Source organism: Nannospalax galili, unplaced genomic scaffold (assembly GCF_000622305.1).
Source record: "Nannospalax galili isolate Female #2095 unplaced genomic scaffold, S.galili_v1.0 scaffold246, whole genome shotgun sequence".
Lineage (NCBI taxonomy): Eukaryota > Metazoa > Chordata > Mammalia > Rodentia > Spalacidae > Nannospalax > Nannospalax galili.
This window is the reverse complement of record NW_008356327.1, coordinates 2902595-2916992: the sequence shown is the minus strand read 5'-3', so window position 1 is coordinate 2916992 and position 14398 is coordinate 2902595. Positions and strand designations below refer to the sequence as shown.

Genomic DNA, 14398 nt, shown 5'->3' with positions numbered 1-14398 from the left:
TTAACATTTGATCTAATGTATTACATGTATTTCTGCAAATTAGTTGTAGTCTCTTTAGAATTTGCCTGAGTTTTGCTATCATTTTACACATCCTTCAAAAGAGACAGAATGACTGTGTTAAATCACCTCATCAATCTGATGAAGAAATTCAAACTGCTTCTAGCACAGGAGACAACAGGGTCATTACTCTGCTTCTTAACCCTTAATATAGTCTTTTCAGGAAGATCACTCTATCATTTACCTAGTGTACGTCATCTGTGTGCATGTGTACTGGTTCTGGGTATGCACAGATGTGAGAGTACAAGAAATTTCAGTGCAAGTCACTGTGCATATTAGGCAAGATTTGGGAAAGATGCTTTTGAATGTCAAATCTTTCCCTTTTAAAAATATAGGTGTTCAGAAGAGATCTTTAACTTTGAGAACATTAAGGAAATGTGTGTGAGCTTGATACAATGGCTCTCATGCCTATAATCCCATTACTTGTGAGAATGGAGAAAAAGGATCACCACAAGTAGGATGCCAGCCTGGGCTACATGGTGGCTACCAGGCTATCTTAGGCTTATTGAGACCCTGTCTCCAAAATGAATGAATGAATGAATAAATTAAAAAATAAAACAAATGAATTTATCTAGATTTAATGAGATTGGTCATGAGCAAAACAACTTCAATTTGTTTCTAGAGAGGTTGATATAAAGTCAAATAATTATGTGAGCATATTGCAAATTATATATCAAGTCCGAAGACTTCAAAAATATATTTAAATACATGTAATCATACACATCTTATCACTTTTCTATAAAAACAGCAATATCATACAGAATAACTTAATGTCTTTGTAAACAGCATTTGTGTTTTGCTATTATATTAGTATAATAGGAAATAGCAAGAAGGTTTCTTGGAATTGCTGCATTTATGATGGTCATTTTTTACATATTTCTAAGGAATTTAATCAGGAGATAACAGAAAGTGTTTTGTAGTTAGTTGAGAGAAAGCCTATTTGCCCATTTATGAAATTAAAAAGTAAAAATTGAAAATATTTGCAGCTGTAATAACAATGTTAGTTTAATTAATTCATTATTTTTAAAATGAAAAATGTATATATCCAAGCTTATATTGTGTATGGTGAACACTGCAGACTCTGAAATGAGTATATATCCTCTGGAGGTCACTTCTACATGAGATCATGGAAAATTTGAACCAGAAGCTAGCAAAAGCAGAAAAAAGTCCTTGTTTAGGTAATATTTCATCAAATTATAGAATTAAAAATGACAGATAATTAATTAGTTAATTAAGCTAAAAATAGTTATTTAAAAAGTTTTACTTGAAAATATAAAATAAATGCGTTTGTAATACCTAATAAATTAATCACAAAAGAAGCACATATATATTTTGGTCTAACATGTCATTGAATCAATAACTGCTTTCTGTTTCATGTTTAATGTAGTAAAAATATGACATTGGTGTGGCTATATGAAAACGTTTCTTAAACAGACAGGAGTGAGTGCCTTGTCTGTCATAAGTGCATCAAGGAGTCACACCAGATTAAATCAAAAGCAGGATTTTCCCATTCAAAAAGTAATTTTTTTCAGATGACATAGCTCCTATAAATGCATATGATTGACTTCTAGTATTTGTACCACTTCATTCAGTTTTCCTTTGTCACATAGTTAAAAAAACTTATCAGTAAATGTTAACATGATTCAATTTTTAAAGTAAATTTTAAAAACTAAACTTAGAGATTATATATTAGAGAAGCAATCAAGGCATTCTCCATCAATAAATCATTTCTAGAAATAGTGCATTGATTATGTGAAAATAAATTCCTGGAAAATATAAAGTTGATATAAAATTGCATTCCCATATATAAATGATATATGTGAGAAGTTTAATGGCAGACTTCCCATCCTTCATAGACTATCCCCTTTAATTTTTGACACAATCTACCTCATCTCATCCATATCTATTACCTAGACCTCCTATGATTTACACAACCAAATATACTTGTAAATACACAAGTTTTTGAATTAACTCGTTATGTCAAGACAGTCATCAGAGTACTTACTGTTAAAAAATTTACAATAGGGCCATTGACATGGCTCAGTGTGTAAAGGCACTTGCAGTGAAGCCTGACGACCTGAGTTAGCTCTCAGAACTCACATAGTGGAAGCAGAGAACTGACTCCTGCAAGTTCTCTAAACTCTACATGATCATTATGGAACATCCCATGCCGTTAATTTTAATTAATTAATTAATTAAATATAATTAAAATATAAATTTAAAATAACAATAAAGTCTACATTTTAAATTGATTCTCCATCACCAAATAATTGCTACATGAATCATTCAGCAATGATATTCTTAAGTTGTTCCTGAAGTATTACTGAAATCTTTGTTTCTAGAAAATTATAATTAATTATATTACCTAACAATTACATATACTAAGACCTATAATGCTATAAAGTATAAATAGATAACATGCTAAATTCAGTGGTTTACAACATGTATACTCTTCCATTAATTTGTTTTGTTATGAATCACACAATTACAAATACTGGATTTAGAAAGTGGCAGCAGTAGTTTCTTCTCCAGGGTCTATGACCTCTCCAACATTGTGCTTGGCTATGTTTACAATACCAAGCCTTGAATTCCTCTTATTGAGTGGGTCTTAAGTCCCTTTTATAGCTGTTGATTACCCCAATGATAGAAGCACTGCTATCACACCAATAAAGATGTTTTGCTGGACTGGTCATTATTGCAGTTTGTGGACTTTAGAGATGGGTAGAATTATTGATTGGTTTTCTCCCTTGGTAGCTTGAAGAGCATCTCCTGATACTATGAGAGTTAGTTTTCAGGGAGGAGATTTCAGGTCACTTCCAGATCAATTACTCCAAGGCTTGTGTCCAAACTATGTAGTGTTTTCAGCAATAGGGTCTGACCCTCAACTTCTGGGAGGCAACCAAGGGAATAGCCTATATTGTTTGAGATTGTCTTAAACTACATTGACCAACAATATGAAAGAAGGGTCTCTTGCCTGATATTGTAATCTTTCAACTACACACAATACACACACATATATGTGTGTATGTGTGTACATACAGATCTATATGTATACACACATATATATGCATAAATAATATGAATTTTTCAGTAGGCTTATGAAATAATATATTTCCTTATTATTTTTCAGATAACATAATTATTATTTATCTCTTCTTCCTCAGTCTCTCCAGTATAAGGCTTTCTCCCCCTCCTCAGCTAAATATCTCTCTCTTTTGTCATTTCCTCCTTGAGAGCTGAGCTCCTTCTTCCCCTCACCCCGATCCCCATGGTCGCTTTCTACTTCACTGGTTCTTGCAATGGTTTCAGGATATATATCACATCTAAAGGATCAAAGCAAGGATCCCCAAAGAAGAAAGAACATTCTTCACTACTTTTTCTGAGATTGAGTTACCTCTCAGTTTAACAGTTTCAAGTTCTATTAATTTACCTTCAAATTTGACTACGGCCACTTTTTTAGTCAAATCTAATTTCTTGCTATTTCCTAAATACTCATCCTCATATTCACAGACAAGCATAGCTATCACCAGTCATCAAAAGCTTCCTGTTGCAACAAAGGGAGACTATTACAAAGTTCCACAACTGATCAAAATGCAGGCAGTAAACAACTGTGTGGTGACCAGCACCAACTGATATATCTACAATGCTTAACACCTAAGGCTCAAGGATATCACAGAAGAGGGGAAAGAAATATTGCAAGAGCCAGAGGAACAGGATGTGTGCTGCTAGGTAATACATAGACATAATAGACATAATAAGGATGCTACACTCACAAAATCCCCACAGCATGGATGCTTAATAAGACTTGCATAATGACAAAACCAGTCGACGTGGCAATGTAGATGGAGGGAATTTCATGGTGTCCCACCTCTATATGAAGAGTTATAGGCAATCAATGAATTCTGAGAGGGAAAATTACTTTTCTCCAGGAACAAGCTCCCTGATAGGTTATCTAATTCCAAGTTGTAATCTTAAATAGATATACACATGAGGTCCATTAAATGGACTCAGTGCACTTTATATATGTGTATAAATATTTACTTCACATACTCATATATCTATAAATATGTATATGTAACACTAATGATCAAGGCAGAAGACAAGAAACTGTGAGGGAGAGGGGGGCATGGGAGGAGTTGAGAGGGGTAGAAGTGATGCAAACACAGGACTCATGTATGAAATTCTAAAAACTAAAACTAAAAATATTGGAATTAAATTTAAATTAAATTAAATTTCACTGCCTCCAAAACTGTGGAGTAAAGTTACATGAGTAGGGAATTTTTAGAGGGAATGTTTAATGCAATTTTAGCTAAGCAAAGAAAATCATTTCTAAAGACACGTGACAAAGAAGCTACAAGTTACAGAATTTTAAAAATAAAAAAATCATCACCAAGGGTGTAGATAGATAGATGATAGCTAGACAGATGATAGACAAATGATAGATGATAGATAGATAGATAGATAGATAGATAGATAGATAGATAGATAGAAAGAAAGATGATGGACAGACAGACAGATAGATAGATAGATTAACATCATGAAAATACTGGGAATTCTAAAGGAAAGTCATTCCATCTAGACACACCTATATAATAGTTACACAGAACATTAACAGTTCTGAAATACTTTATTGTAATACAATTAATTAATATACGTAAATATAGAATTTTAAAGAACAAAAACGTTTTTGAAGGTGCATTTTTTACTTGAGTAATATTAGAATTTTTAAGCAAAAAAGGCATAAAAGGAATTTTTAATTTTAATTTTTATCATTTGAAGAAACATTTATTTACAGAAAATTGGGAAAAGACATGCCACAGTTTTTAAAAAAAATGATCTCTAAGACTGGATGCAGAAGTGAGATTATTAACAAGAGAGGAAAATTACATATGATCAGTTTGCTGTCTATGTTAGTGACTTCCTTCAATGTTGTGTTGTCGACTTTGGAGTGTTGAAATGGAATTTTTTAATACAAGGATGTCAAACACTGGAAATTTTGAGCAGTGCCTGACAAGCCTGTTTTTGCCACAATTAATGTTGCATGGCTTGATGCAAATCTGAACTTCCCTGCTTCTTCTCTAATAGTCCTGTTTCTAAAATAATAGTGTCTTGCAGAAGTCACCAGAGAAAAATTTTAATTCCTTTTTTAAAAAATTCACATCATGTCAATGAAAGCAAATTTACAAAAAGAAAGAAAACAAGTGAAGAAAAGCCTTAGCTGTGGGGGATGATAAAGGAGGGGAAAGGAGGTGGAAGAAGAGGGAGGGGAGGAAGAACCTTGCACATTTCCTTTCTTGTTTAGCTTCCAATGAATATTTACTAATTAATTACATCATCTAGGAATATTTAATCTAAGACAATTGGTATAAATTATATCTTCAATATTTAGTCTCAATGATAAATAATTAAGTTTTCTGTAATTGATGAAGCTAATAATATAGACTTATCTCTATCACACTTTGATATTGTAGTATTTTAAAGATATTAGTTCCATAAGTACAAAAATGTGTAGATTACATAACGGGCCAAGAAAAAATCATGCTCTAAAATGCCTTGAAGTCAAACAATGAACTAATGAAACAAAAAATATTTATGTGGGACCAATAGTGTAAGTTAGCACCAGTGATCAAGTACATAGGGGATCAACAGAAAATTCAGTGCCAAGAAGCAGTGTGATCCAGTATAACTGTGTAACTGTCAGTCACTACCATCTGTTCCCTGGTTGCAGAGGGAAAAGATCCATGGCTTTTTTTTTTTTTAAATTCAGAAAGTCCCCAAGAACTTCTGATACTTGGAAAAGTTAAAACACAGTGTGATCCTTCTTTTGAAGTCACCTGTAGTACCAGAGTCTCACTTAGCACACGTCATTTACAAATTCCTGACTTTAATAGAAGTTTATAATCTTAATTCTTATGGTGAGGACAATCACAAGTGCATTATATACCTATTACTTCTTGATACAACACATTTTCCATGTTTATATTTCGAATGTGGCTTAATTAAAGCTACCTAGGCTCAAAGCTGTATTAGAGTTTTATTTTTTAAATGAATGAGAGATTTTATTAAGTACTAAGGATTTCCAAACTAAATGTTTGTAAAGCCACTGGACCATTGAACCACTAAGAATAATACTAACTTGTCTTTTTGTTTGTTTGTTAATGTGTTTTTCTTTTTATCCCCTAGAATGAGGTGAATAAATATTTAATTTTAAAAAGACATCATATGTTGAAAAGTTATTGATGGTTAAGACTTCAGACTATAATAATTTTAGGCATGAAAATGAATTTTTTTATCTATGCATAGTATCAGTGGTTTCCTAAGAATTATTGCATTTTGAATGATTTAGTTGATGGGAAACAAATTACATATAAGAAGTTCAATCCTAAAATGACACTAATATATAATTAATTTTTCTACAGATTCTGTAAATATAGTTTACTTTTTCAATACAGATATGAGTACGAAGAAAGTTGCACTGCTATTGTGAGGGAAATGATAAATGGAGTCATGAAAGAAAACAATTTTTAATTTAGCAGACTCTATCAATCTAGAAAGCCCATGAATATTTACCATTAATTCAGTATGCTGGAATAGATGAAAGAGGTAGAGAGTTCATGCAAGATAAAGAGCAACATAAAATAAGATACTGTAATTATATCAAAATCTATTAAAATTTTCATGATTTGAAATCAATGGTAGTTTCATGTATCTAAGTAAAATGATAAACACATATTTCATGTATAATATATTGAGATACTCTGAGATATGTGTAAGGTCTTTGTTCTGATAGCAACACCACTTAGAAAATCATGATATAATACATATCATTAATAGTATGATAAGTTATTATGTATATTTATGGTCGAAATACCCTGTTCTTCTCCATGTAATATCAAATAATTTCACCCTTTGCCTGAAACTGACTTTAAAACTATGATCTCTATCTTTGGTCTCACTCTTCTCTATTTCTTAGGATCTTTTAGCAATTCTGTCCAAATTAGTATATGCACGTAGATTTTGTATTCAGTTTCTAACCATTGTAAATACACAGAAGACTCTGAATTCACATTCTAGTAGTACGAGTGCCCCAGTGAAGAAAACAACTTCCATAAGACAAGTTCTTTAATGATTTTTTGAGACAGGGTATAAAAGGAAAATGAGTTATCTAGTTCAACACATTATTTTAAAAAGGGTTCAGTGGTGTAAACTTATAATTATGTCAACAAATATATAGTACAGATCAACACTTGAATCCTGAAAATTACAGATTAACTCAACGTGCAGCATAAGGTTGTAGAGATCTCCATCAAAATTCTAATGGTAATAGGAATTTTTACTTATGATCATGCACCAACCCTAGCCCTTACAATCTTTCCACCGCTTCTTCCACAATGATGCCTGAGCCATGAGTGGGAGAGTTTGAATATAGGAGTCCAGTCCAGGGACAGGTTTTTTGCAGTACCTTATTGTCTGTACTTTGGCCAGTTGTGATCTTATGTGTGCGTAGTACTCTGCTGCATTAGTAGTCTCTCCGCCCCCTGTTCTGCTATGTTTCATTAACCTTAGGTATAGAAGTTCCATTGTAAATCTGTCACTTAGGACTGGACGTCTCTCAGACACTTATTCTCTGTGTTTGATCACTTGTGGAACTCTAATAGTCTCCATCTGTTGCAAAAAGAAGCCTCTTTGCTGATTACTGATAGGTGAGGGAGAATTGATCTTTAAGGAAGAGGCTCTAGATAGGCTGACTAGACTGTAGTGATGAACTTGCACTGAAGGACATCCCCAAAGTATTAATTCTTACATAAACTTGACTACATAGGCCTTAACATATTGGAGGTATTGCATGAAATCTGATGAGGATAGGGGAGGGGGTATAAAGATGTGTAATATGTTTTATATGAAGTGTATAAAAATTCAATAACAATATAAAACTATTATAACAGGATTAATTATTCCAACTATCATTAGTTATGGGTTTAGTATCTGTATATGGTTATCTTTAGGCTTTTACATTTCAGGCCCCATCTAGTGCCACCAAAGTTCTCAAAAATAATTAGGCTGTGATGTCCTGACTTCCATTGTATATCATCAATTAACTTTCCTTACGTGATTCTTTTTTCATATTATTTCTTCATCTCTTTTCTTTCTCTTTCTTTCTTTCTTTCTTTCTTTCTTCTTTCTTTCCTAATTTATTTTGTATGTGCATTCTCATGTATCCCTTGGTGCATATGTGAAGTTCAGAAGACAACATGTGGGAATTGGTTCTCTCATTTCAACATGTGGGTCTTGGGAATCTAACTCTGCTCATCAGGCTTAATGGCAGCCTAGGTATGTCTCCAGTCCCTCATAGCTTCCTATGCTGAAATAATAGCACCCATGGGAAAATTGAGAAAAGCATCACTCATAATTTTCTGTAGAGATTTATTTTTTCTGTTGAAATCGTGAAAAAATGGCTCCGTTTCCCATTAATTACTTAAAACTTTAATCTCAGCAAAACTTTATTACTATGTTAATTCTCATAATTCTGTGGTGTAAGGGTGCTTTATTAATTTTTATTGGTACAAATATGTAACATTTTTGCAGTGTTCAAGAAGAAATCATGGAAAATTTAGAATTGGAAATTGAGAGGCCATTTGATCTACTGGTATTCTGGATATAGTCCTTTATGTTAATTATAGCACAATGTAAATTTGAAGTATATAATCAAAACTTGCTTTATTTTCTATTTCTCATTTATGCTTATTTTTAATATGTTAATACTTAGAAAAGCATCATTTTCTCATTGAGGTTCCAATGCACTAATCGTGTAATTTGTTAAAAACTATCACAGTCTCTCTTCTTAACGGATTTAGCAGACATATTTCTAAACATGTTTCATGGGCATTTTTATTTTTTAAACAGTTTTAAGGAAGGTGTCCAGGTTCATTGATGGCTCTTTAAACAATTGTTTCTAATTAAATATGTGACTATGCAATCATTTTAATACTCTTTGTTAACAAATTATCATGACTTCTTTCCTCTTTTGTCGGGAGAACTGAACCCTAGGTCTATGGTTTATAACTTTTGTTATTCATCTCTTCTTCTTTTCAGTGTTTGTGTCTTATGTTTGCATGTATGTAAGTGCAGCATGTGTATGCAATGTCCTCAGAGGCCAGAAGAAGGTGTCAGACACCCTGAAACTGCAGTTAAAGATTGTTGGTAACCAACACATGAATACTGTGAATCAAATCCAGATTCTCTGAAACAGCAATCAATACTCCTAGCCACTGAGCCATGTCTCCAGCCCTTCTCCAGAATTTTGGACATGTTAGACAAGCACTCTAAGTCTCCATCCCCAACGTACTAATTCTTAATCATAACATAGTTATGTGATATTTATGTCAAAAGATGGTCAATATATCTTATTAATAAATATGTGTAAAACTTGATAATATTAGTTTAATGTGAAAAAGAAGTGCCCAAGTTTTTACTCACAACTCAAAATTTGTCATGTGAAAACATGTATTTGTAATTTGTAGCACAAATAATTAATAAAAATAATTTTTTCAATTTCCTAGTAAAATTTCTTCATGGAATAGGGAATGGAAATGAAAATTAATAGAGCTTTAGTTTGTAGAAATATTTAGGTCAATATAAAATATTTAAGTAAGAATTTTTCAGCTTTGAACACTCAGGGCCTTGGGTATTTTTTAGGATTCATTTTTTTTTTTATGTATAAAAGGTTTTGGCTTGTATGTGCACCATGTGCATGCCTGGTGCCTGTGGAGGCCAGAAGGAGCGTTGAATTCTCAGGAACCATAGTTACATAAAATGGCTGAGAGCTACCATGTGAGTGCTGGGAATTACATCTGGGTCTTCTGAAAGAGCAGCAAGTGCTCTTAACCTCTGAACCTACTGTACAACCTTACTCAGGACCTTGTTATTTATAACATACATTTTGTGTATGTGTATGTATATGCATGGGTGAACACGTTCATATTATAAGGTAGCAGGTATGGGGGGTATGTGTTCATATAGTTGCATGTGTGTGTGGAAGCCAGAAGTTGACTTCAATTCTGGTCCTCAATGACTGCCCACTTTGCTTTTTGATATGGATTCTCTTATTAGGAACAGTAAGAATTACCAATTAGACAAGTTTGGCTGGTCAGCAAGCCCATGATCTGTATGTATCCACTTCCCCAGTTCTTAACTTTCAAACACACCACCTTCCTGTTTTTTTTTTTTTTTTTTTCACATGGGCACCAGAGATGGAATTTAGATCCTTTATCTTGTACAAGAACTTTATGGACAGCTGTCTCTCTATCCTCTGTTCACTTCACTTTAAAAATGACTGCCAGTACACTGACTAGTAAGAATATTTTTACACCAAAAAAAAGATCTCCAATATCTTTTGTACTTTCTGTTATAATAAGTAACATAAAATGGCTTTGAAATAATTGAGGACAAAAAGTAGAGCTTAATTCAGCAGTAACAAGGGATACATACAATTATATTTTCTATCTGATCTGGAAAGTTATTGTCACCTACTGTTGTACGAAGGACAGGAACAAGTCTTCATTCAAATCCCTTTTTGATGAATAAGGTTAATTTTTATTATTACACACTTAAAATGCTTATACACTATTATTTGCCTGGTGTAGAAATATATGGTGCATTTCATATACAGAACAAAAATAAGGGCACAGAATTATGAATTACCTTTTTCAATGTGCATCCTTTTTGATTCATGTGCCATATCGTGACCTGCCAAATCACCCTCCTTTGGCCCAGGAAGCACATTTGGTGACAAGCCCATCAGCATCTGGTTCATGGACAATCCATTCTGATGGACAGCTGTTAGGGCAAAACAGAAGAATGAATAGAACAACACCATAACATGTAAGCTCAAATATTTCAATTGAACTGTTTTAGAATCAAAAGTAAAATATAAAGATATAATCTCCAAACTCTAAAACTATAATCCAAAATTAAAATGCTGTGAGATTGATAACCAATTTAATTGTTGAGGATAAGGAGAAAAATCTGGAAATAGCACAATTTTACTTAATTTATTAATTTATTATTTATTTATTTGTTTATTTATTTTTTTATTTATTTATAGATTGGGTCTCTCTGTAGCCGCAGCTGACCTGGAACTCACTTGCTATATCATCCAGGCTGGCTTAGGTTTCACAGAGACCTACCTTCCTCTGCCTCCTGAGTACTGCGATTAAAGGCATGTGCCACCATGCCTGGCTTACTTATTTTCAAGACAAAACATATTTTTCATGGCTAGAATAATTTTGAATGTCAATATTACCACAACTACCATTAATGAAATATTGAATATTTAAGTTCTCTTCTTGGTAAGTAAACTTCATCAGCTTTAAACACCTGTAGTCTCAGCATTAGAGTGTTCCTTAATCCTATCAGGTTAAAACAAGATAGTGTCCTAGTGGTCTGCAAAAGCAAGTGTGGCTTCCCATAAGTTAAGGAACTGGAGTCACAGTTTTGATAACTTTATTTTATTCTTCTTCATAGAACACTGTGTCATAGCACAGATTTTTTTCCTAAAGCTAGGTTTCAAACTAAAAATCAATTATTATCTACTAAATGGTTAAAATTAATTTCTTTCTTGAACTGCTAATAGTGATCTGTAACTACTCCAATGATAAAACACTATTATTATTCAGACGGCCAAAAACTTGGGATTCTGCACCACCTTTCGATGAATTCATTTACAGGACTACTCACAAACATATTGTTTGTTTGTAAAAATTGAGAAGGAAGAATCATTGTATAAAATCTTACTTCTGGACAATAGAGATTTTTAGAAATATCACTGGAATATGGTGAGGGTTATCATTTTGCAGCAACTGTCCCTGATAGTTATTTGAAGTATCAATGACGACTCAAAAAGTAGTGATGAATAATAGATTATTTACATCCTCTTTCCTCACAAGATGTTTAATATCTTTTAATGTAACAAAAGTATATTTGAAAAATTAGGTAGCAATGCATTTGTTTATACACTAAAAAATATTAGTGGGAAAATTCATAAAATGTGGGGAAAAATCTACAATTTGGATAATAATACAATAATAATCCTAATTTCTTGATTTTCATCATTGTTCTGCAACTATCTAGCAACAATCTCCTCTCTGACAAAATGATTAAAAAATTATTTGAAACAAGATTACCAAATATCTAGGATAGGGAATTTGCCTTTTTAAAAAAGTAAATTCATTGACTAATTGAATCTAATCAGTCAGCCTGGGTAGCAAGTATGTACAAATCTTTCTCATTATGTTTGAATAATCCTTGTTAATCATCTAAAATTATGCTGGGCATGTTGGCACCTGCCTTTAATCCCAGCATTGTAAGATCAAGGCCAGTGTGGTCTACATAATGAGTTCCAGGCCAGCTGGAAATGGGTCTACATAGAGACCCTGTCTCAAAAAGAAAAAACAAAATCAAAACCGAAATAATTTAAAGTTATTTGAAAAATATTAAAAATGAATATGCATAATTTTTTGGGAGACAGGGTCTCAATATATTGACCTGGTTAACTTGAAACTTACTATGCAGCCCATGCTGATCTCAAACTCACAGAGATCCACCTTTCTCTGATTCCTGAGTACTGGAATTAGAGGTGTGGGTCACCACACCCGAGAAATCTGAATATTTTAATAGAGGTATCCATATGCATGTTTGTGCATGTGCTCATGTTTCTATTTGAACAATTAAAGAAATTTAAGTATGTACAAGAATCTGTTTCTTTCATTAATTCTTTAATTTAATTATTAGTATGACGAAAATGACTAGTTAAAAACTTTACGGAGCTGCATAGATGGCCCAGAGGTTAGGAACACTGGCTATTCTTGCACAGGACCTGGTGTGAATCCCAGCACCCACATAGCAGCTAACAACTGTTCATAACTCCAGTTCCAGGGAATCTAACACCTTTTTCTGCCCTCTGCAGGCTTTGCGCATACATGCAGGCAATACACTAAGACACGCAAAATAAAATGACAATATTTTAAAGCTCTTTATATATCAATTCATCTATCACTTCTATTTAATTTTTGGAAAACATGTTTATTTCTGTAGGAGGATAGCATCTTTCCAATGACAATAGCTTACACAGTGTTAGAAACAGATACACATTGTTAACTTTCTGATCCTAGATCACTCATTGTTTAAAACAATACAGACAAGATTGTATTCAAAACCTCCTTGGAAGTAGTGACAGCAAAAGTTTGCCAACCTCCAAAACTGCTAGTAGTTTATACATTATTATCAAATGTGCATCCACTTTTTCCCTAAAAAGTCATCTTTCATTTAGTTAAAGGAAATAAGATTTAAAAAAAAAAAAAAACAAATTAAGTATTTATATTTAGTTCTCTCTCTCTCTCTCTCTCTCTCTCTATATATATATATATATAATGTACATGTATATAGCTACGCAATTACTAACAATTGACTATTTTGATTTTTTAAATGCTTTTTTAAAATGTATTTCTTATTTAATTTTTGATATTTTCATACAATATTTTTGATGGTATTTATATCCCCTCCAATATCTATACCTTCCCCACTGTACTCTGTCCAATTTAATGTACTCTCATATATATGTATACATATACATATATGTAATATATATTACACTATATAATATGACCTATATAGACTGATTTGTGTCTCCAAATGTCCTTTAGTGTTAAGTGCTAGTTTATATATTTTGAGTAATCTATTCCAAAAATGGTCAGATTTTTAATTTTCCTTTCTAAAACACTGCTTTGTGTCTTAGATAATATTTTCTAGGAAATGTTTCCCAATATGGAAACGTTCCAAATATCCAATTAAATCTCATTTTGTGCAATTAGTTGAAATTTATTTTATTATTTCATAAAGCAGTAAATGAGCTCTAGAAATACTAAAACCATATTACTGTTCTCAATCAAGTTATCATTTAAATATAGGCTTTTTGTTTTAAAAAGAAACTATGTTTTATAAGAGTACAAAATTTTTCATTTTAACTTTGCTCTCTCTACCTGGCCAGGAAGATCAAACTAAATATTTTGCTTTAAAACTTTTTATTTTCAGGTATATGTATGTATGTCAGCTTCTGTGGGAGCTTGTGCACTTGAGTGCAGGTACCATAGAGGTCAGAAGATGGCATTCTATTTCCTGGAGCTAGAGTCAGGGCAGTTATAAGCAGGCATATGGGTGCTAGGAATGAAACTTTGGTCTTCTGCCAGAGCAGAACTTAACCAGCGAGCCATCTCTCCGATCCCACAAGAAAATATTGCAAAACTGTTATGAAGTAAGATGTGGAACTATTTTTAATTTTTAATAG

The 14398-nt window shown here is 32.6% G+C and overlaps 1 protein-coding gene across 1 annotated transcript in view; it reads right to left on the bottom strand.

Annotated features, from left to right (window-relative positions):
• Nucleotides 1–14398, bottom strand: part of Dach1 (dachshund family transcription factor 1) — a 412826-nt gene that overhangs the window by 101923 nt on the left and 296505 nt on the right. The window contains exon 7 of the mRNA XM_029556895.1: nucleotides 10759–10893. Within this exon, the coding sequence (XP_029412755.1) occupies nucleotides 10759–10893 (135 nt within the window). The remainder of the gene's footprint in view (nucleotides 1–10758; nucleotides 10894–14398) is intronic.